Source organism: Manacus vitellinus, unplaced genomic scaffold (assembly GCF_001715985.3).
Source record: "Manacus vitellinus isolate BGI_N305 unplaced genomic scaffold, ASM171598v3 scaffold_1_pilon, whole genome shotgun sequence".
In the NCBI taxonomy this organism is placed as follows: Eukaryota; Metazoa; Chordata; class Aves; order Passeriformes; family Pipridae; genus Manacus; species Manacus vitellinus.
The window spans coordinates 22,063,248-22,085,688 of record NW_021939396.1 but is presented as its reverse complement, the minus strand read 5'-3'; the positions used below and the strand labels follow the sequence as shown (position 1 = coordinate 22,085,688).

The window sequence follows — 22,441 nt, the reverse complement described above, 5'->3', positions numbered from 1 at the left end:
TCAAACTATAGGATTAGCAGTGTCAGCTCAGACTCTTACACACATAACTTCGATGTAGTGAACTCAAACTACAAAAAGATCTCAGTAATTTATGGAATCTCTGTAAAATTCATATAAAAAAACCTACATTAACCAAGATGAAGGTTTCAAAATCAGGAATTAGGAACTGCAAGATTCACTATTGCCTTGTGCATTATGATATGACCTTAAATTGCAGGCTCGCATTTTTCTCAGTAGGCACTCCTCTCATTCAGGAATTCTTTTCAATCCTCTTCAGTGCACAGCTCAACTTTGCTTCCCGAAAGCACTTGGTACAGAGGTCACAAATGTATCAGCTTCTTTGTAAGTATTTCTGCACTTACCATCAGAGGAATAAGGATTGTGAGAATCCCTGTGAAATCTGCTCCTTGTACCACCATTGAGTGTATGGCCGAATATCAACACTTTCACCTAATATTTACAGAACAGATCTACTGAACCTAGATATGGATGTGATTACTCTGCACTTCTGCAGATGTAGCCCCAAGCACCCACATATTAAGCATTTAGCAAAATTCTTAGTGGGCTTCTGTGAGCCAAGTGACTTTATCAGTGTTATAGAAGAACCTGGTGACAGCAGCAGAAAGAAAATCCAGTTCTCCAAACCAAAGAATGGTCTTTCCTTCCGTATCAGACTTTTCTTCTTTTTACACCTCTGGCAATTTGACCCCTTTTACTGTTATCAAGCTTTTCCTTAAAATGAGGCAACTTTGCAGATAGTGAGCCAACGGCTGCACACTCTGCGGTCATTGACTGAGGAGCACGTAGCCTGCACAAGGAATATGGCAGGATCCCGCAGAGAGCTGTACAGGTGGGAAGGAATCATTACAATTAATGGTAGAGCTGAAAACCCATTTTTACAAGTCCATTCCTTCCCATCCCAGATATTTTTAACGATAAATGCAAGTATTCAAAGATGGGAATCATGCTGACCCTTCAACTTGTCACCAGTAGGATTCAGATCTCACACACAAGAAAACTCCAGTTTCTTCTAGCTACAGATTAATGCTTGTTTGCTCAGTGTATGCCGAGGGAAACACCAGAGGGTGAAATATGAAATGTCTTCCAAGTTACTCATGCACTAGCCAGGAGTACAAGCATACAAATCTCACATCACATATTTTAGAAAAGAGTTTACAGTCTCTAACACAAAACTGCTACAGCTCCTGGTTCCCAGGCAACAAATATCACTCTTGCACCCACTTCCTTCCTCACCATTTTTAGATAATCCTAAACGTTTCAAAGAATATACCTCCATCTCTGCTAAAAAAAAAAAAGACAAATAATATTTCCTTCAAACACCCTTCTAAAATACAATAGTATTCAGTGAAATTTTTCAAAATACTTCAACAGGAGATTACTGCACATTATAGAAATTTAAAGTTAAAAATTATCACTCCAAGTCAGAAGCATCTGGAAACACATCTAAATGAAAGCTGCTAAGCAGCCTCAGTGAAAGGCAACCTCTTAACCTGGCTTCATTTTCCCTCCTCCCCTTGAGCTGCCATAAAAATGTAGAAAGATTCTTTTATTAACTTCTACTACTCATCTCTGACTCTTAAGATGTTACATTTGAGTGTAAGGGCATCAGTGATTTCAGATGCTTTAGGTCAATTGGAGCATGGCTGCTTTGCACTTCACTCAAAGCCTATTTTTAAGTGCCTGATGCCAACAAAGTCCTTTTCTCTAAACCAAGTAATTTTTGAGAGATTTTTTCCTCAATCCAAACTTACAGTCAAATAAGCAGTGACTGTCTTTCTACAAAATTCTAACTTTTGTAGAAATTTGACCAGCTATGCCTTTCAATTATCTAACGGAAGTAACTCTTTAGACTTCTAATATTATCCTAACAGATAATGAAATAGTTCTAATTCCATCAGAAAAGTATACTCTAATAATTCCATAAAGAAAAGTGAAACTTCACATCCTATTTGTCTCCTGGGAAAAAACCAGAAAGTTCTCAAAAATACATCAAATTATATATGATTCAATCACTAGATTTTACTGTAGGAGATGTAAGAGACTTTAGCAAGCAGACAAAGGTTAATAACAGGGCAATGAGCAAAGCTAAAAGACAGCTTCCATTCCAGCTTCTAATCCAGTATCATATTTCACTGATCATATCAATTGAAAACTGCAGGTGTGTTTTCCTCTTTTTTTTTTCTAAACTACTCTAGCTTTTTGGTAAATGGAGTGTTGCATTTGGCAGACAAGCATGTGTAACAAAATGAAAAAGACAAAAACCTTGAGACTATCACAGAAGTTGTGTACTTCATACAGGCACATCTAATACCAATATCTGTCTCAAATTAACACTACCGTTAAACTATGAAGACTAAAGGTCTTCAGCCAGTGAGAGCCAGTACTTTCTGGACACCAAACACTGTAAACTACAGCATGCTTTAGGTAATGAAAAAAATACATGGGAAGTTAAATATGTTCTTGAAAGCACATCAGAATACCACTTTTACCCTTTTAAAGAACAAAAATTCTAAAGAAGCTGAAGTGAGACAGTCATTACAGTTTATATGAAAATAGTCTTTTAAGGATTAACAATGTATATGATACAAAAAGCTAGTGAAATATTTCCTATTTTATGACTAAGGAATCATCTATATTTTCCATTTTTTTTAATATGTAAGTGCTCAGATGCACAGATATTACACTCTGTTGTCTTACAATACCATTGTAACATCAAACACTGGTCCAGTATTGTTATCTACAGAGAGAAGTGACAAATGAAATACAAACTCCTTTTTAATTTAACAAAGCAACTAGCACCAACAGCCTTCAATGTTTCTTACCTAATCCTACAACTGCAGAAAACAGCTGTACTATGAAAAGAGTAAGAATCAAAAAGCTGGACTGAAGTCTGCATACCACTAAACTAATATGTAACGTATATGTTCACAGGAAAGATCTGAACGTTAGCTTGTTAACATTCAAAAAGGACTCATCCAAGATTTTTTACTTTGACATGTTTATTTTGGTTGGATGAACAGACTCAATGAACAAGCTGAAATAGTATTCTTCAGCCACACAATTGCCTCTCTGTGGACTTTTATAACTAAATGTTTAAAAATATCAGAAATACGTGGATATCTTCATGAAGTAGTTCAATAGTTACTTCTTATTCCATGCTTCCTTTTCACGTCTCTCACGGATTACTTCTTTTAGGTATGGTTCAAGATAATGGTTATCCTAAAAAAGAACAGAATATATTTAAATTTATAGTGAGGTCCAGAAACATCTCAAGTCATTCCTACAGATTACTTGTCTCTCATTCCTCCTCAGATTTGACTAAACACCAACCTAACAAGGGAAAAAAAAATAAATCAAGCCTTACTTAGTCTGAAAAGGTAAACTTTCTATCTGCCAAGTCTGCATTGAGAAGTTTTCTACTACAGCAACCACTAATGCCTAATTCCTCACCAACATTAACAAGTAAAGGGATGCTCCCAGCTACAGCTTTAGAAGCCACGTTCTTTTGGCAGATACCCAAATGTACAAGATCCACTTTAATTAGTTTAAAGTCCAACTATAATGTTCTGGAGAATCTTTTTTTGAGCTTAACTTCTAAAACTTGGGATTTGGTGGAAACTTGTAAACTTGAATTTGGTGGAACACCTTGACCATGTTTAACACTTACAAACCAAACTGCTGCTTTAGGAAATATGTAACTGGTTATCTGACGCAGCAGTTACCCAGATATACCAGCAAGACCACAAGAAAAATCCTCTGCTTACACAGAGACACATTAATCCCCTTATACTATCCTATAGTCAAGAGTTTAGCAATAAGATTCTTCTCTGCCTGGTAATCTGGAGAAATCTGAGGTGGACAGTAATGCAAAGTATGTGAATCAATTCACTTCTAAAAATAAAAATTAGTTAGATCTGAAAAGGAAAGTGTAGTTTGCTTTTCAAATTACAAGATGATGCTTATTTTAGTGCAAGATTTCCCTTTAACTTATTCTTCCTTGGCACCTTCATGAATAAAACCTTTGGCTCGAGATTTTCTGTAAGATTAAGATATTAATCAGAAAAGCAAGAGACCTTTTGTAAGAATTTCCAAGCTATTTACGGAGTATTTCTTTATCTAATAGCTTAGAAGAAATATTTTGTCTGAACACAATGTGCTGTGATTCTGAGCTGCAGCTTGAGCTTCTGTCATTGTGAGAAAAATTTGGTAATTTCTACCAAAAACCAGAGATTTCTAAACAGTCATCAAAAGCTGTGTTTTCCAGAGGTGTTCTGTGAGACACTGACTCATGTACTCATTATAAAGAACATGTAAGCATGCGTCTCTTCAGCAAATGACAATCCCAAAGACCAGTCACAGCAGTGCCATCTAAGACCTCCACCCTGAAAATGCTCTGTACACACACCTCCTCATACTTCACCCACTGGTCTTTCGGAAGGATCTGATGTTTCAAGCTCAAGTCCAATGCTCGCTTTATGCGAAATATTCTTTCATTGTAAAGATGTTCTGGAAGTCTCTTCAGTGCTTCTTTTACATCATCGTCTTCATACAGTGTATCATCTCGCATTAATCCTGTACCAAGAAGTATCACTGAATAAATATTCCTAAACAACATTTAGGATTGACACAAGTGTTTGTAAGTACCATGGGCAAAACACTTCCAAATGTAAAATCATGAAGGAAAACCAATCCAGGAGAACCATTAACTGCTCACAGAGAACATGCAATTCTAAACAATGGCTTTCACATACTCTACCTACTTTTTTTTTTACTCCTTTTCTTAAAGAGAAATGAGGAAAATAAGTATTTAATTCAATGTGTTTAATAAGAAAATATCCATACAGAACAGTAACTTTTCTGGATCTGAGGGGTGGACTTATGCTCATCTATTTTTATATCTATATTTAAGATGACTGTCTAGGCAAAGGGTTTAAGAGCTCTGAATCCATTAGAGTTACTCAACCACAGATGTGACTCCTTCAGTACTGAAGAATTATGCTCTAAACTCCCCTATCCATAACGACCAGATCTCCACTGATTATATTAAACCACGGAAACCTGAAGCTCTATGTTTGCGCATGAGTTCCAAACCAGAAGCTAAATCAGGGAGAAGCACCCTGTCTTCTCAAAGCCAAGAACACTCTCCACACCATTTGTGGAACAAAGAGTTCTTGAAATTCAACCAACCCTGCTTAAAAGGTTCAGTATTAGCAAAATAGGACAAAATATTATTTCTGTAGCATTCCAAGACTGATGCAGATTACAAGAGTATACCTACTGACTTGTGGTCAAAGGTTTTGGTCTCAAAATAAAACAAATCTCTTTTGAGTCATATATTCTTGAATTCAATTTTATAACCTATTTCAAAGGCACAGGGAGCACTGCTGCTACTTTAATTACTACATTAAATTTGGTGTTTCTCAGTTTTTAGTCACATTTCCAGAAAAGCAGCAGAAGTAAGAATTTCAGCAGGTAGACATAAAAAGAGGTGCTAAACACTTCATCTCTGGAGGAAAGGTCTAAGCTTATTCCTCTACAGTTGTCTTGCAATTATTTGCTCTAGCTTCCCCAGGACAGGTATATTACATTCCTTTAAAAGATTTGCACTTATTGTGGTCAGCAGCAAATTACAAGCACTGAATATTCAGGTTCTTATTCAAGAGCAGTTCAACCATCTAAATGGTTGAAACAAATTTGGTAACAACTCTGAACAAAGTGAAGGCAATACCATCAAGACAATCTTCTCTACTTAAGGAAACACTGTTTTGACACCTATTCCAGCACTGTTCAGGCCAGGGTGACACCAACTGAAGTTATGGTGACACAAAGGGCAGAACTAACTAAAACCTCTTCTGCACTTTGGATACTTTGCATAAGTATTGTGGACGGACTGACTGCTACCAGTGGGAACCTCTCCAGCTTCAAGAGCAGTCTTCGAGTTAGAAGACACTGGCCGGTGAAAGTGACTTGGTGAGGAAAGGTAAATAATCAAGCTTTCAGGACTGCTCTGGGAAAACTTTTTCAACTGCTCCAGCTTGACCTTAGCTGTTATAAGTTAATTCACTGAAAACATGAGCAAACAGAAATAACAGAAAAGTCACTGATTCATTACTAGATAGAAATCACAATGAGTGAAGCTACTGCCAACCTTTTTCCTCCACAAAAGTAGTAGCTAATTTTGATCAAAAAGACTTTAGCTAAACTGCATGTACATATGCCAATTATGAACCATAGCTAAATTCAATCCAACACTTACCAAGCTTGTTGAACCCAGCTGCATTATAGTACCACTTGCGAATGCTGTCTATCAGGCGACCACCTCCTGTGACTGAACGTGACCATCATCAGTTGCAGAGCGAGACAAAAATGAACATTACACGTTCCTATGACAGTACACAAAAATTCACTGGCCTCCTTCATATGCAGTAATATAACACTGCATCAAGTTTGAATCTGAACATATAAAACTTGGCCTCTCTTACTTCTCAACATCCCTTAACTGACACTGACCAGGTAGGACTCTCATTATGTACTGCAGTTCGACCTGTTTCACGAAATTTCAGTATGAGACTGCTTTAAGAGTTTAACAAGGAATTGGTCCACTGTTCCAAAACAGCACCAGCACTTCTACGCTCCATAACTCTTACATGAGCCAAAATGGTAGCGTTCTACAGAAAGCAAAACCGTCATGCTTTTCAAATAATTTATCAAAGTTTCACAACAGTGGGTTAATGTGGTTTCAAGGTCAGTATATTAATATGTTGTTAACCTTTTGCTCTCCTCTCCAGTTACTTGACTGCTATTCCACAGCTTCCTTTATCAAGAAACTGCCTAAGTGAACCAGAAAGTCAACACTGAAAAGTACCCCCCAACAGAAAGATCAAAAAACAGTTTTAAAAAGAAAACATAAAAATACAAAGACACCACATATAGCACATTCATCTTTCATTAAATGTGATTCCGGATGGAAAAGGTGCATTAAGACATAATTAAGTACGATGGTACAAATACCATTGAAGTAACGCAACAAGGGGTACAGCACAGTGTGGGCAATGCAGCCCGGGCGAGCTGTCTTATGTGACTTTTAAGACGTTTGTCTTACCAAGTCACCCCAAAGAAACAGTGCTACGTGTGATACCAGTGCGTCATTAGCGCACTATCCCATTCGGTTATTTACTGACTCCTGCGTGCTTTAGGGCCTGAGAAGGAATAATCTTCCACCAGCCATGCGTGCAGTCGGTACCCGCGCAGGACAGCGACACCCGAGGCCCCTCCGGAGCTGCCCAAAGGCTCCTCCAATGCTCCCGAGCACCCAGAAAATCCCGGTATCGGAGCCAGGCTCCCTCCACTACCACGGGAGGGACGACAAGGAGACCCCGCCCGCCAAGGTTGTGCCGCAGCACTCGCGACTCCCGTCAAGGGCACACGGTGCACACCGGCTCCCCGGTTCTCCCTGTCCCCGTCGCGGGCCGCCTCGCTCCCCGGCGTTGTGCGGGTTGAGCGCAGCGCCGCAGGCGGAGCGACCCCAGCCCCGGCCCCGGCGCCCCCCGCCTCCTCACCAGACGCCCTCGCCGCCATCTTGACCTCTGCGCCGCGCGGCCTCCTGGGTAACCCGCAGGGGCGGGCGCGCGCTGCCAATGCCGCCCCGCCGCCGGCGCATGCGCCCGGGTTAGAGTGGGGGAATTTGTGTGTGCGCGAGGATAAATATTAGCGAAAAATAACGACAATAAAATTTAGCTTTGTAAAGCACTGTAAGCAAAGTACCGATCGATCACAGGAAGAAGCAGAAACCTCTCTCTGCTCAGGTATCGCAGCTGCCCGGGGAGCAGCTCTGCATTGTGAGGCACAGATAGCTGCCTCTCTTCCCCGCAGTTCCTTCAGAAAGGGATCACTGCGTTTTAAAAGAAATAAAATGAATATGTGGGATTAGTCCAGAAATACGGCTGCAACAGGCAATTTTTAGTCAGGAAAGCAAACAGCAGACTCCAGACTGCCCCAGGCCGCAAATGGTCTTTGCCGTGTTGTACCCAGCGAGCCCCAGCGAATCAACGTGTTCAGTCCAAGGCTGCCAGCCCTTGTCAGGAATAGCAGACTACAGTAAGCTGGGTAATTCTAGCCCAAACATTTCTTCTAAAGATTCTTTTTTCATCTTAGAGTCACAGATTTTTTACATGATGCTCAGAAAGTTCTTCTATCCTCTCTTCCCTTTTAGCACTCCCATAAAATCTTTTGCTTCCTTTCTTCATAGTGTTTCTGGGAAGCTATTTTGGCAGAAGCACATGCATTTAACATTTCAAAGAAACTGGTTTAGCTCTGGCAGCGATCATTTTTACATTTAAAAATAACAAGGGAAGTAAAAGTTCAAAGTGTGAGGCATTCAAAACAAATTAAAACCTCACAAATCTCTTTGGGGTGTGGGGAAAACTCAACAAGGGAAAGAAAAAAGTAACTTACATAAAGATCCTTCTAGATTTCAGGGACACTAACAGTTTTCTTTCTGGAATTTGCCTGGATTCAGTTTGCTGATTTTTTTTTTGACATTTCAAACCAGGCTGCACAGCTTTTAGGATATTAATTTCAGCAGCCAGCTTCACAAGGGAACACCTTTGTAACCCGTTGAAAAAACGCCTTTTTGTATGAGGAACTTCACATACTTAATGGTGTACTTTTTTGTACAGGGAAAATAATAACATTAGCTCAAGCAGGTAAACACAACACTTCTTCACTACTGCATTAGCTTGCTATTCTAACTTTTGGGAAAGAGGGTGAAGAGAGAAAAAGATAATGGGCAAGACAGGGAATAGGTCACTAGCTAGTTTTTCCATTTCTCAAAACTCTGCCACTATCGAAAGAAAAAAAAAGAAGAATCCAACTTTAATTCACTTTTCTGTTAGTGTGCTGCATCATCCACTTTGAATAAAGTTAGTGATTAATGACAAGGATTGCATTAACAGCAATCCATGGAATGAGTATTCACTCAATCCTTCTGAAAAAAACTTTAAGTTACTATAAATATTACTATAAATATTACTGTGAGCCTTTAAATCCTACAAATGTTTCATAAGCAATGAAGTCTTAAACGAGTAATAGAAAAGTTTAGAGTCCTTAAAGGGGATTGGTTCTATAAAGTATGTTTATTTCATAACTTTATTCTATTATTTTTTACATGTGTTACTAAAGTGTTTTTAAGAAATTTTCGAAGTCCTGTATAGAAGCTTTGGCAATCTCTGTACAAAACACCTCATCAGGCAGGGATACCAGCTGGTCCAGAGAGATGTAACTGGGTTCTGCTGGGTCATACTGGGCTCTTCCCAAGAATGCAAGAAACATGTGCCTCTCTCTGATTCGTAACAGCTTTGAGTTGAAAACCTAAGAAAGAAAAAAAGGGAAGCAATTTTTAGGCTGTCTAAATTTCAGACTACAAGGCATCTAAAATAAGAGCATTTTTTAGACCAACTGAAGATCTAGGAAGAAAACAAATCATTTGCATATTTTCTTCTAATTTATGTCAAACACCAGGTAGGTTACATTTATATATAAATTACCTAAACTCTGAATGCCTCAATACAATACACTGACCTACATACACAAAGACAATCAGACAGATACAACTTTCAAGCACGTTAGGTTTTTACTTATATATAACAACTATATTATTTTTGTGTAATCACAGCCAAGGAAGTGGAGAAGAGATATTCAGAAATAGGGAGCATTTTCCCTATACTATCAGGATGCAAACTAATTGAACTAGGAGAGAAACAAAACTACTGTTCCTCCTCTGCCTTCCTTGAATTTTAAGAGAGTGTCAGAAGACAGGAGAAAAAAATTTCACCACCTTTTGTGGAGTTAGCTGATAGAAAGAATGGTTACAAGAACAGCTGTAATATCAGAGAGCATTTGATGAAAAAAATCCTGTATACCTCTTATCTTCAGCATTATTGTAATTTGGGATAGAAGCAAGTACAGATAGAGACATATATACATTTGTAAATGCACAAGTTAAAGGCCAGACCACCAGACTGACTTGCACCAACCATATCCTGAAACTCGCAGTTTTTGAGGATGAAAGGGAAGAACAGGGAAGAGAGGAAGTGACTGTGCCAAGAACAAGGAATAGAGGTCTCCACTTACCCTTCCAAAGAAAGGGAAGAAAAATAATGAGGTGAACCACAAAGCTAACAATAAGACAACTGAGAAGGAAGTGAGAAAGACCTGTGGTCACTTATATATCAAGGAGGGCAAAACTGACACAGATCGGAGTTACTGCAAGCATCCTCCTTAAGTAAAGATATATTAAACAGGAAGAGAAGCAATCAAAATCCTGGGAAGTAGTTTTATTTCCCCATATAATTTTGGCTTTTTAGCCAGTTAGTTTCTCTACTAGACTTGCTTTATGAGAAAATTATTTCAGTTCAGAAGTTGCAATTTGTCCTTTCACTTTTACCTTCTAAGAAACTAGTGCGACTGCATGTCAGCATTGAATGAAGTGACTACAGCTTTCAACTTTTGAGAGGAAATAACAGTAATGAGGAGATAGGAAAAAATTAGTAATCAGGGAACCAATCTATTTTCAATCCTGTGATATTTTAGCAATTGCCACAGCAATAGGAACACCAATGAGAATCTGAGTGCCTAATGGACAGAATTTCTCTTCTCTTTACACTCTTTTCAGATCCTAAATCTCTAAAATTAGTTTTTTAAGTAAACAAATCTGAAAGAAATGTTTATATGTATACATGTTATCTAATGAACAGATCTCCTGCATAATCAGTCTTCCCTTGTGTCTCTTAGGTAAGATTTCAGGACAAGCAAATCCCTAAGCAGGCAGTAATCTCTCTTGCATGAATCCAGAAGAGATAAGCATGACTACCTCTGTTGAAAACGTAAAAATTCACAAGACTGGGGTTAGTGATGTAACGTGTCAGGGGAAAAAAAAGCAACACTTCCACACTGGAATCCTCCATGGTTTCTGAATTGCCAATATAAGTTGTCCCAGTTACAGTAAAAGTCACAGGCAAGTTGAAGAATTCACACGTGAATTCACTGCATACAGTGAGGCTCCACCTTCAGCACCATATTAGTGAAGTGGCTGTGACAAAAGCACCTACAATTTGTTCCCAGATTAACAACTCACCTGAGGAAAGCGAGTAAGCATGTGGTGGGGAATGCCCATTATGTTGTGTAAGTAGTCAAATGTCTGTCTGAGCCTCTTTTTACTTGCGGTTAAAATCTTGGGGGTTTTATACACTATCTGTTGAATTTCATTGCGTTGAAAACCAAGTTCAATCTGACAAACCTGAAAAAGAGCACAATTTTACCTTTACAAGTTAGCTACAGCAAACTTGGCTTATTTAAATGTCCACTGAAATAAACTGATGTAAAATTCTTCTACCCTTTGTCACACAGCAACAAGAATGCATCCCACAATAATATCCACCCCTTCAGTTGTTCTGAAGTCAGACAATGCAAGTTATCATTCTGGATTAAAGTGTAATTTGTTTACAGAGTATCCCCAAAGTAAAGATGACTTCTGTGAATGCTATGTTTTTTTCAGCTTGTCTGAGATATCAACAAAAACCAGTGTCTACATATGCGTGGCAGTCACAAGCATAAAAATTCTCCCCTAAGATCCTTTACCAGTTTCAATACCAAGCTGTCAAAGACTGACTTTCTTGTTGTGGAGCTGCTGAGCTCTGTAAAACACAGCAATGAAACATTACTTCTTTGCTAATGTATCCAAGTTACATTTTTTATAATAGGGAGTATAATTTCAGTCCTGTAGTCTTCAACTGAAGACTGTTGAACCTGAAAGAGCTGTGTAGAATATGCAGTGTTATCAACTTATTTTACAGTTCATAATGTCTAAAGTAAGATGTCTTTTTCAGAGACTGCCTTGACTTCAATTATGATTTCCCAAAAGGAAAACAAAACACATTTTTTCAATAAAATCATAAGCACTCCTCCCAGATTGCAGAATGGCAAGCAGTTCATTGAGTTGTTGAGAAAGGAATTCAGCATACAGGAGTGTCTGGTAACTCAGCCATTTCTTCTGTCTTCCAGTGACATTTATAAGCAGCTTGTTTCCAGCCATGAAGCGGGTATGCTTGTCAGTCAACATAACCAGACTTTTAAATCCAACCCAGGTACTACTTCAATTGGCAAAAATGTGGTGCTTTTTGTTTGTCCAGTTTGATGTGCCAAGACTGCAGCTCTTTTCCAGAATTGCTTGGCAAATACAAAGGGAAGGGCTTAGAAACTGGGTTTTGAAGATACCTTAGGACTTACAGATCCTCACAGGGAATTGCTTCAAGAGGTGACTGTAATCAGGTCTTTCAAATCCTGGTTTTTCCTTATCTGCTTTATAAATATTTGTGCATCACAGAAAATACCAATCAACTAAGACAGCATTCAGGCATGAAAAGAAGTGTTTGCATTCAGTAGTATCTTCCATGGATCTGAGCTGGCAGTGGTAAGTTACTGCATTACGATACACAACCTGATAAGACCAAATGTTAAATCACTGCAGATGTAAAGCTGGGCCCACTGTAGGGGTAATTGTGACAAGAGTCCTGACCTTTTATCTTCTACTCTTTGAAATGGAACAGCTCCCTCATGCCAGGACCCGTGAGCTCAAGTGTAAATTGCTTTGACTGCACTCAGTTTGACAGCAAACATATTTAATATTCAGTAACTCTCTAGGCCACATATGCTAATATTCTTACTGTGTAAGTCTCAGCAATATTCAACTTATTCTATATTATTCCCACAATAGGCAGTGGTAATGCAAGCTGTCAGGTTTTACTGTGTTAATCTCTAATCGTGCTGGATGAAACCTTCAGAGGATGGAACAAATAATAATCCTTCAGATCATTTATCATGGCGGGTATCTTTTGACAGCCAGTAGCTGTTTCTAAATAACAGTCCATTCAAAATGAAGGAAATGACCTGATCACTTCTGAACTGGTGGTACATGGTTTCACTTTCCAAGTACTGCCCTCCCACCATCAGTTTAGGACATACAGGTCTGAACCCAGATTCTGAAACCGAAATATCCAACCTCCTGAAAGGCCAGAGCTTCTAATTACGAGCAGATTTCAACAGTGAGAACCTAAAAATCCTACCTCTCTCTCCCTCTCTCTCACACACATGTTAAAAATAAATGCTATTTATATATATATATATTTGGTAGATAAACAAGATAGTCACATAGAACTGAGAATCTTAAAAACACATTCATTATAATATACTGAATCCCTAGCCTGTGGAAACCATGTTCATTAAAAAGAAAGCACTATTAATTAGAACAGTCTGCTACTTTCCAGTCTCCTCCCTTACCACACACACATTTCAGATTGCAAGATTTCTAGCGTTTAATAGTTTCAGAGCAGTGAGTCCATCTGAAAATTATACATTTTAATTCACAGTTATGCATTATAGGATAATGGAATTTCACAAATTGTTATAATACATCATGCTGTTTGGCCTCGATGGCTTTACAGCACAATAATTAAACCAATACATAGTTACATTTTCAAAAGGGAAAGGAGTCTCTGTGGGTTTGAAGTTATTTACTCAACAGTTGTTAATAACGACCATCTGCTATCAGACAATAGGTGTCAAATGCACATTTTGGCAGACTAGCTACCTGCCAAGAGGAAAATAATCAACTGCACATTTCTTGCTCCTAAATACTCATGGACGGCCCAAGTTAGCAAAAACCCGTAATAATTAAGGGGGGGGGAAAGAGGGAATGTTTTTCTACTCATAAAACACGGGTAACAATTTGTGTCATCAGATAGCAACTTTTGGCAGGAGGACACTGCATCAGAGTACAAGACAATAAGATACTGCTCCATGTATTCTATAAACTTGCACGATATAGAGGAAAATAAATTTTTGAACAAAATCCTCAGTTATTTTATATCTCCACTAAAATTGTTTCATTAAATACTTTCTATGCATGAGTCTCCTCTAGGAATTTTATCTTCTGACAACTCTTGAACTATATGGATACACAATGCACTTTTAATATCTATTCATAAACTCACCTGAAGATTTTCTTTTACAGGTTCTAATTTGCCAGTCAGTAGCCTTGGAAGACGAACTACCAGGTCCTTTGTCTACAATTAGGGAAAACACAAAAGGAGTATTACTGAAAGCTTGTTTGTGAATTCATTTGTGAAAGAAAGATCTCATATAAACTTTTTTTTTCTTTTTTTTTTTGCAGCTGGAAGAGGGATGCAATTAATTTTTATTTCTACACCAAGGAGGAGTTTGTATGAAGCAGCAGTATATTAAGATGCAAAAAGTTACTCAAATGGAAAACAAAAAACAACATAGGTGTTGTAAAGCAGATGGGAAAAGGGAGTAAAAGCATGCGTCAAAAGCATGCTCAAGAGCTCTATCTCAGTGCTCAAGCTGTTTCTTCCCATCTTTTTAAAGAAGTTAACAACACACTACCCAATAAGGCTATAAAAGGATTTTTCAGCTCAGTGGAGTTTGTCTAATTCAGGATCTGGTTAGACCATAGTATAATGGCAATGCAAGAAATTACTCCACGTCCCCTAATCACTTGTAATCCACTCTGAGCACAAGGCAGTGACTAAACCCTTTTCTGGGGAGGTCTCTTACCTCAAGCATAGAACAGCCAGCAACAGGCACTGTGACAGCTATGACTGTTCAGCTGATAGAAGCCAGCAAAGCAACCCTGATTCCACTTGGAATTTGACATTCATTGCAATCCTCACCTACTGTAGGAAACACCTAACGCTGCCCACTTATTCCAAGCAAGTCCAGCTACTACCTCCCTTGAAGATCCCAAAGCAGAGTGCTGAATACCTGCTAAGCACAAGTGTGATACACTGTCACAAGCAAACCCAGAGGTTACTCATGGTGAACTGAGTGTATAATTTGGCATTTAGTTTGATATGATATAATATTCACAGATTAGACAATTTTTCAATCATGAGTTAAGTATTTTGCAGTATCTTGAGGAGATGAAGAGAAGCATTTAATTTTCCAGAAGTTAAAAGGTGCTTGCTGTTTCAGTAATGAATTCAGTCCTCTAACTCACCTCAAGTAATAAAATTGGACATATGCGAGCTTGTTTGTAAATAATCTGTAGCCAGTCATCTTCAAAACCTGTACTTCAGGAATTCTGAATGTTAGGTGTCTATATCACTTCCATAGGCAGTTAAAACCATGTTACCCTCTTGTAACCCTCTATATTCTCATGGTAACGTCACTGATGTTTGTGGATAACCTCCAAACACTTGAAATATTCATACTGCAAGCCCTTACAGTTGTTAATAAGAAAATAACTAAAGACTTCAGTCTTTACCTTCTTTACACTGAGACCAAGTTCATTTTTGAAGAAACCCAGTCTGTTATCCAGTCTTTCCACTGAAAACAACAGCAGATATGGAGCTCTCGAGACCATCTGAGCAATTTCTGACTTACCAAATTTTTTTGATTTTAGGTAAGCCACTCTAGAAAGAGAACAAAAACAAAATAAAATCCAGTGATGAAAATTTTATTGCCTCCATTTATTCAGTACTGCTTAAATTCCTCAGTGATATCTTATAAATGGACAGATGTTCTAGCATTAACATGCAACCCTGCCAAAAATAATTAGGATGAATTCTGCAGTTATCGTAAAAGCAAAATACCCTCCCTTCCAATTAATTAGAAGTAAAATAAACCTCAGAGCAGAATGTCAATACTGAAGACAGATTTTAATTCCTTCCAGCTGTACTTAAGCAGATAACTATGTTAACCTACATTTAACTACCAGCCTGTCTCCTAGATTGCAAACACATTAATAGATCATCATAGGGTATGGACAAGAAGATATATACAGCTTTTTGCTATTTTAATGAATTCCATTTCTACTGCTGAAAGAACATTGTACTATACCTCATACATCCCTGTTTTGCCAATAGCACTGGAGTAGAAATACCCTACAACAACGTTATGTGTAGAGACATTGTCCGAAAAGGCATCTCTAGATTAGCTGAAGTTACATTTGTTGCAATAGGTCCCTACTTTCAGTCAGTGGTCCAACGATTAAGTAACAAATATCTGGTCATCGGAAAGGAAAAGGAGCGACTAAAGTTTTTATGTTTAACAGAGCTTTCTTTCTTTCCAACTCAATACTTTTTCCAAACTTTGTTAAATTCAGTGAATGTGAAATCTTATTTCAAGTACTACTTGCAGTAGATGATTACCATACAGGATTACCAGAAAAAGGAACAAAGGAGGGCCAATACAGCACATAAAGAGAGACACAATTAATCCATGTCTCCATCTACAAAACAACTGAACTACAGTTTGGAGAGATTTCCTTTGGTTGTAGATGAGAGTGTATGGAAGTATTTTCTGTCAGATGAAAGCACATAAGAATTGTTTTTATCTGGCAGTAATTTAGATACTAAATGGATTGCAGAGTATTCTGCAGAAGCAGGTATTCAGCAAAAAACAGGCTCTGTGTTAAACCACATCTTGTGCAGAGAAAAAAAAATTACCTTCCAGTCACTACAGCCTCCCTCTTTCCACAAACCCTCAAAAATGAAGTCATCACAAGCCAAAAAATGTCCAGACAGAAAGATACAAGAACAAGCTCTAGATGACCAATTCCTGATTGAGCAGGCACCCCAACAGAGAAGGTAGCAGCCTAGGCTCCAGACAGTGCTGATGGAACTGGCTGCAGAAACCTCAAAGACAAGGAAAGGTTAAGAGGGGGAGAAAATCAGAACACAACAATAACCACCTGGCCCTTCAAAAATTATCCCATTATGTTTCGAATGCTGCAGCTTGGCTACACTATACTTCTTCCATTCATTTTTCAAGGACACAGTTGCCAATCATCCCAGAAACACAGCTAAATGAGCAGATGAAAAATAAAATCTTTTGGCTGTCCTGGCTCCACTTGTTTTCTGTTAACAAGTCATTAAGATTCACACCTGAAGCATTTCTTCACATTCTGGAAAGGCAAGAAACTTAAAAGAGGGATGGCAAGATTGTAATAACCTGACTCCAGAAACTGGTATATTAAAGAAACACAATCATCCAGCTTGGCCAAAGTTTGAGATACATCTGTGAGTGTTGGCACCAAGGTTAGCCCTCGTTCTACTACAGGGGTCAGCAGTTCTATGTAGCATGTTAACAGTTTTAAGTCATCATTAACAATAACGTAAAACAAAGCATCTGGTGCAGCTGCAGTACAGACACTGATTTGCAACTGTCAAAATTGTTATGAATTATGGAATGTTTTGACTTTTATGATGTTTATCTGAAGTCAAATGCCAAATCTATTGAAATTTGTGTTTTGTTTCCTAGCAACGTGGAATCCATAGCAATAAAACATTCCAGAGTGATGTAACCAATACCATGTCCATCTGCACTGAACTGTTTATGCAAAGGTGATACTCAGCTTTCAAAAGACAGCTATCTGAGACACATTCACTTCACAGCCTTCACAGCACACTTGCTTTAAAGCTTGCAGGAGAGCACTCACCAGTGTCAAACTTACTGAAGAATTGTAATGCAGAAAATTAAGGAGAAATTGGACTGCTCTGTTCAGTCCCTACTTCACAAATTTGCTTTTCAGTGCCACAGGACTGTCAGTGAAAAGCAAATTTGACTTCACAGAAGTGTCAGGATATTTATCATAGCAAAAAAAAATAATACTCTTTTCAGCAGAGTATAAATAACTGATATCTAGACTCAAAACTACTGCTGAAAAATTACACAGATTCTCTTTGGATATTGTTTCTGAAAGGCCACTTACTGAACAGGAGGTTTGAAGAACAGAGAAAAAAGAAGTCAGGTTTATCTTATATATCCAGATCATGTGCTTGTTTCCAAATATCCGTACTTTCAGATTTCTGTCTTGGACAGCTACTACATGCAAGAGCCAAGCAGACAGACTTTCTTTTCTGGAATTTTTAAATACTGAGAAGTTCTGAGTTCATTAAAAAATGTATGTACATTCACACACGAGTTCTTCTGAAATAAACTGTTGAATTTGAAGTAATGTTAAGAATAAAAGTCCATTTTATGGACTGAGGAACAGTGTAGGGCCATAAAGGTGTGAATGAAAACACACACACACAAATTAGTTCATTGTAGTCTTGTGTTCAGTCTGAGCTGGACAACAGGAAAAAAGAGTGTCACCAAAACTTTCTGCTGCTATTAGATGTCATCACGGAAGAGATCTGGTCTGCTTCTTTTACTGCAGAATTTACAAGGCAGATGTAGCATCTAGAAGAGTGGTTTCAAATTGTGACTAAAGAGGTTAATATATTTCTACAAAGCCTCAGGGACTGACATTTTGGAATCCAAGCTGATGCAGGTAAAGCAAGTGGCCTAGGAGGGCAAGCTGCTTCCTCTGTGGCAGAGAGATAGGGATGGGCAGTAAAATTTTTTAATGGTCAGTTTTCAGGCAGATCAAGGTGTTGACTTGATTTATGATATCACCACATGTCAGTGCCAACAGATGGGAAGGCACAAGAACAAGGAGCCAGGGATTGAGTCAGAAAGGAAGCAGGAGGCAACACACGATCCTTCAGGCAAGGTTAAGCCATAGGGGAAAGCAGATCTTCAACCCAAGGGGCTTAACACCCCGCTGCTGTTTGAAAGTCTTACCTGGTTTCTAAAGCTTCCAGATCTTCACCAAGGATGTATGGATTTTTGGTCAGGAATGGCCCCAGCTGATTGTCTTCTACACCCACATCCTTAAGAAACAGAAGTATTTTTCTTATATCTTTTTCAAAGTCCAAGGTCAGTAAGAGCTGACCTGCCTTTTGACGTTTTTCCACTTGGGATAGGTCAACTCCTACAACAAACAAAATTAAAAATTGTTTTAAATAAACTCAGATGTTACTTCCTGTAAATGTTTCACAAAGGCACGTTGGAATTTACAGGACTACTCCTTTTTTTGCACTGATTTGGCATACTTTAATTGTTCGACACAGCAAGGTCATAACACCTTGTATATTGTGGAAAGATTCCAGATAAAACAAGCAGTCATTTTAGACACTTTTGCTGAGTTTATTTTTTGAAGGAAGACATTTGCAGTGAATCCTGCATGTGCCATATGCAAGAAATTCCCAACTCCATTATACAAGGGAAGAGAACAATTGTGCAGTGAAGTGCCTTTATATACTGACTCACACATAGTAATTTGTTACTACATGGGGCCAGATTCCCCCCTCTCAAATACTTATTTCTCCAACCTTCTTCTAGTGTTCCTTGGATGTTTGGGCAACAAGGAGGTGGCCAGCAACCCTGAACTCAGATATACCTGCAGTCCAACTGCTTTTTGATGAGAAGTAAGGTTCTTTTCCATCCTTCACTCTTGCCTCTAGTTTACTGTGCCCCACTTCTAAGGTTCTGCACAGCAACCACTCTCCTTCTTTCCAAGGATGGAGAACTGCATTTTCTTTTGCAGCAAATTAAAACAACCTTAGCCAGCCCAAAAGAAGAGAGACCACTTAAGTTACATAGAGTGTTCCCCATCTCCAGAAGCTGTGAGAGATGCCTCCTCCTGGCACCCAAAGCGCTAAGGGACTAAAACTAGCCAGCTTTGTTTTCAAGAAATATGGCATTGCTATTGAGTGACACAGTCCCCTTCTTTTTCCATTTACTCTGGATAATATTCTGCTGCTTTTTGCCATTAGTCACCATTCTCTCTTTCAAGTTTACAAGGGAACCAGTAAAACAGAAGAATCTCCAAAGCTCCAGACACAGGCAAACTACACAAATAAAATCACACATACCTAGGTGGACAAGCTTTGCAAGGGTTTCTGAATGATCAACATAATCTCGGAGCGTGGTAGACTGAAGGGGAAGAATCGGTTCTGCGATGATCTGTACAGCTGCTTCCTCAGAAATCTCTTCCAAGGCAGATGAAGGTGGGATGTCATCCCAATCTAAGAAACAAATGTGGATGACCCAAATGCATTTTGTGAAAGACAAAGCTGCTCCCACCAAATGCTATACAGATCTCCTAAAATCCAGTTCAAAATGCAGGAACATTGTGCACGAGATGAACATTCAACCTATTATTTGAAAACATAGACTGTACTCCCAGTTTTTGCCTCTGTTCCATCTCCTTGTCACTGCTCATCAGCTCTTGCTCATGTGTCCAAATCAGTGTAGTACCCAGCCAGCCTGCCTTCAGTCTGCAGATCACATCACCTTCTTGAAAAAGAATCTGCTTTCATGTCTTCACAAATGCATTCTTGCCTGATCATATCCAGAAAAAAGGCTACCGCAAAGATTATTTTTCATAACCTGACAAGCCCACTATTTTATGCCTCTTTTGAATCTGATGCCTGAAATATACTGAAAGTTAAAACAACTGCATTTCACAGCCAACTCCAACCAAGCTATCATGTCTTATCCATTACAGAATGGCTGCTGACTGCCACCACCATTAACAGCAAAAGAAATCAAGCTCCATTTCCTACTCACTAAGGTTTCAAAGAGAACATTATTATGCTTGTTTCCCCTTAAGTGTTTGATGTCACAGAGCTTAGTGTCCTTTAAAAAATACTTCTATAAATGGATCTGTTCTTCCACTGACAGGAGCTCACAGCAGCTAGATTTACTGTTTCCAGGCTGGCTGCTAGCATCTTCCTAAATTATCAGATTGATTATTGATCAACAGCCCTGATTATAAACTCTTCAGGAAGGGGGTTTTCTGTCCCCTGTACCTTTGCACAATGCCATCCTAGAGACTAGGGTAACACTCTTCCATGTCGAGAAAACAAAGACACACCAGAACTACCAAGACAGATTCCACAGTAAGTAGCATGATCCTAATGTTTCAGGAAGAGCTGCACATTGTATTTATCTTTTTTCATCTCCTTTCCTCAGGAGACAGTTGGATGAGCATTTCTCGTCAGAGCAGTGCTTAAAGCAGGCTTCACACTGCTGCCTCCTGTTGTTCGTTCCTGATCATTCAAACGGCTGTATTGCGTGAGCTGCTTCAGGCGTGGACTCCCCCAGCCTTGTTCAAAAAAACCCCAAACAAAACACCCAAACCAATCCCCTTAGTTTGTATCAGCAGGTATGTGAGGGAAAGGCAAACGCTCAACTGCTGCAGGTAGATTTATCAAAAGAAAAATCCTTCAAATGGCAGCTCCAGACCTACATTTCTACCCAAAACATTTTATCTTCATCTCACCTTAAAGGTATGCTTTGGATGCCACGGTGACCACAAGAATATCTGCATTAACTACGGGGCTAAAACCAAGTGAAAGTCAGGAACTCCAGATAAGTGTTTTAGATAAACGGGCCAAGAAAAAAGAACCCAGCTGGGGTTAAACCACAACATACTGAAAGCATGATTTGAAGATTCGGGAAAAATGGTATCCCTTAAAACCTCTTACCTTCATTCAGTATTTTTGCATTCAGATCAGGTAATGCTTCTACTTTTGCTTGTTCCTGTTTTACTGGTGAAGGCAAATTACTTTCCAGAGGAGAGAAGGATCCATCCTTGGCACTGTCGGGCGCGAAACAGCTTCCTACAGACGCATGCCTGCATGCCTGTAGTCTCCACAGAACACGGTCCTTTCCGGCGGGCAGCAGAGCCAGAGGGGCGAACTCACGGCAGGTCCGTGCGGGGCTCCCGCAGCTCCTCAGCCTCCGAGGAAACCCGGCAGCGCGGGCCGTGTTCAGCAGGCAACACCAGCGGGAGGCCTGCCGGGCCCACAGAGCCATCTCCACCTCAACACAGCATCCTGCCGGGAGAAAAAGGGCTGAGGGGCGGGAAAGGCGCTGCCTGCCTGGCCGCAGAGCCGGGAGCGCGAATACCCTGGGCGCTACAGCAATGGCTCACTACAAAGCACCAAGGAGAGGCTTTAAGGCTTTAAACGCGTGGCAAACGGAGGAGGCAAAACTGGGGAGAGAAGCCGGGTCTGAGGGCCACTGCCCGCCGTCCTGTACGACAGCTGTCCCTTTGGGAGCACGGGGGAAGCCCAGCCAGGACCTCAACCCTCTCCGCGGGACAGGGCCCTCTGCGCAGGGCCGTCACCGCACAGCGCCACAGGGGGGGGAGGCTGGGCCCGGGCGCGCCGCGCTCGCCGTCCCTCGCAGGCCTCCCCATGCCGGCAGCCTCTGCGTGTGCAGGAGAATGTGGAGACCATCGAGAGATCACGGAAACGCCCCCGAGACCCGCCATCACCTCACCTGCCCCGCTCGGCGCGGCCTGACCACGTGTGTGCCCCGCCCCCAGCCCAACCCAGGCGAGACCATCCGCGAGGAAAGGGGGGGAGGGGGAACATACAGGCACCAGAGAGCTTCCCACCGCTTGCTCCAAGGGGGCGGTGTGGCTCCACCTCTCCCCCTCTGGCGCTGCCTTCGTCCTTCCCTCGCGCGTGGGCGCGGCCCGGCGAGTTCCTCCCCTGCCTTGCCC

At 40.0% G+C, this 22,441-nt stretch overlaps 2 protein-coding genes across 2 annotated transcripts; both read right to left on the bottom strand.

Moving 5' to 3' along the window:
* Positions 1–3,000: 3,000 nt before the first annotated feature.
* Positions 3,001–7,643, bottom strand: LOC103757868 (cytochrome b-c1 complex subunit 7). The gene is made up of 4 exons (XM_008924051.3): positions 7,581–7,643; positions 6,278–6,349; positions 4,427–4,593; positions 3,001–3,240 (listed from the first exon to the last, which is right to left on the bottom strand). The coding sequence occupies exons 1-4, from the start codon at positions 7,597–7,599 to the stop codon at positions 3,163–3,165; spliced, it is 336 nt and encodes a 111-aa protein (XP_008922299.1). The 5' UTR covers positions 7,600–7,643; the 3' UTR covers positions 3,001–3,162.
* Positions 7,644–9,136: 1,493 nt separating this feature from the next.
* MTERF3 (mitochondrial transcription termination factor 3) lies at positions 9,137–22,337 on the bottom strand. The gene is made up of 8 exons (XM_008924050.2): positions 22,216–22,337; positions 21,417–21,767; positions 19,800–19,952; positions 18,667–18,856; positions 15,362–15,509; positions 14,070–14,141; positions 11,156–11,317; positions 9,137–9,390 (listed from the first exon to the last, which is right to left on the bottom strand). The coding sequence occupies exons 2-8, from the start codon at positions 21,745–21,747 to the stop codon at positions 9,196–9,198; spliced, it is 1,251 nt and encodes a 416-aa protein (XP_008922298.2). The 5' UTR covers positions 21,748–21,767; positions 22,216–22,337; the 3' UTR covers positions 9,137–9,195.
* Between the last annotated feature and the right edge of the window lie 104 nt (positions 22,338–22,441).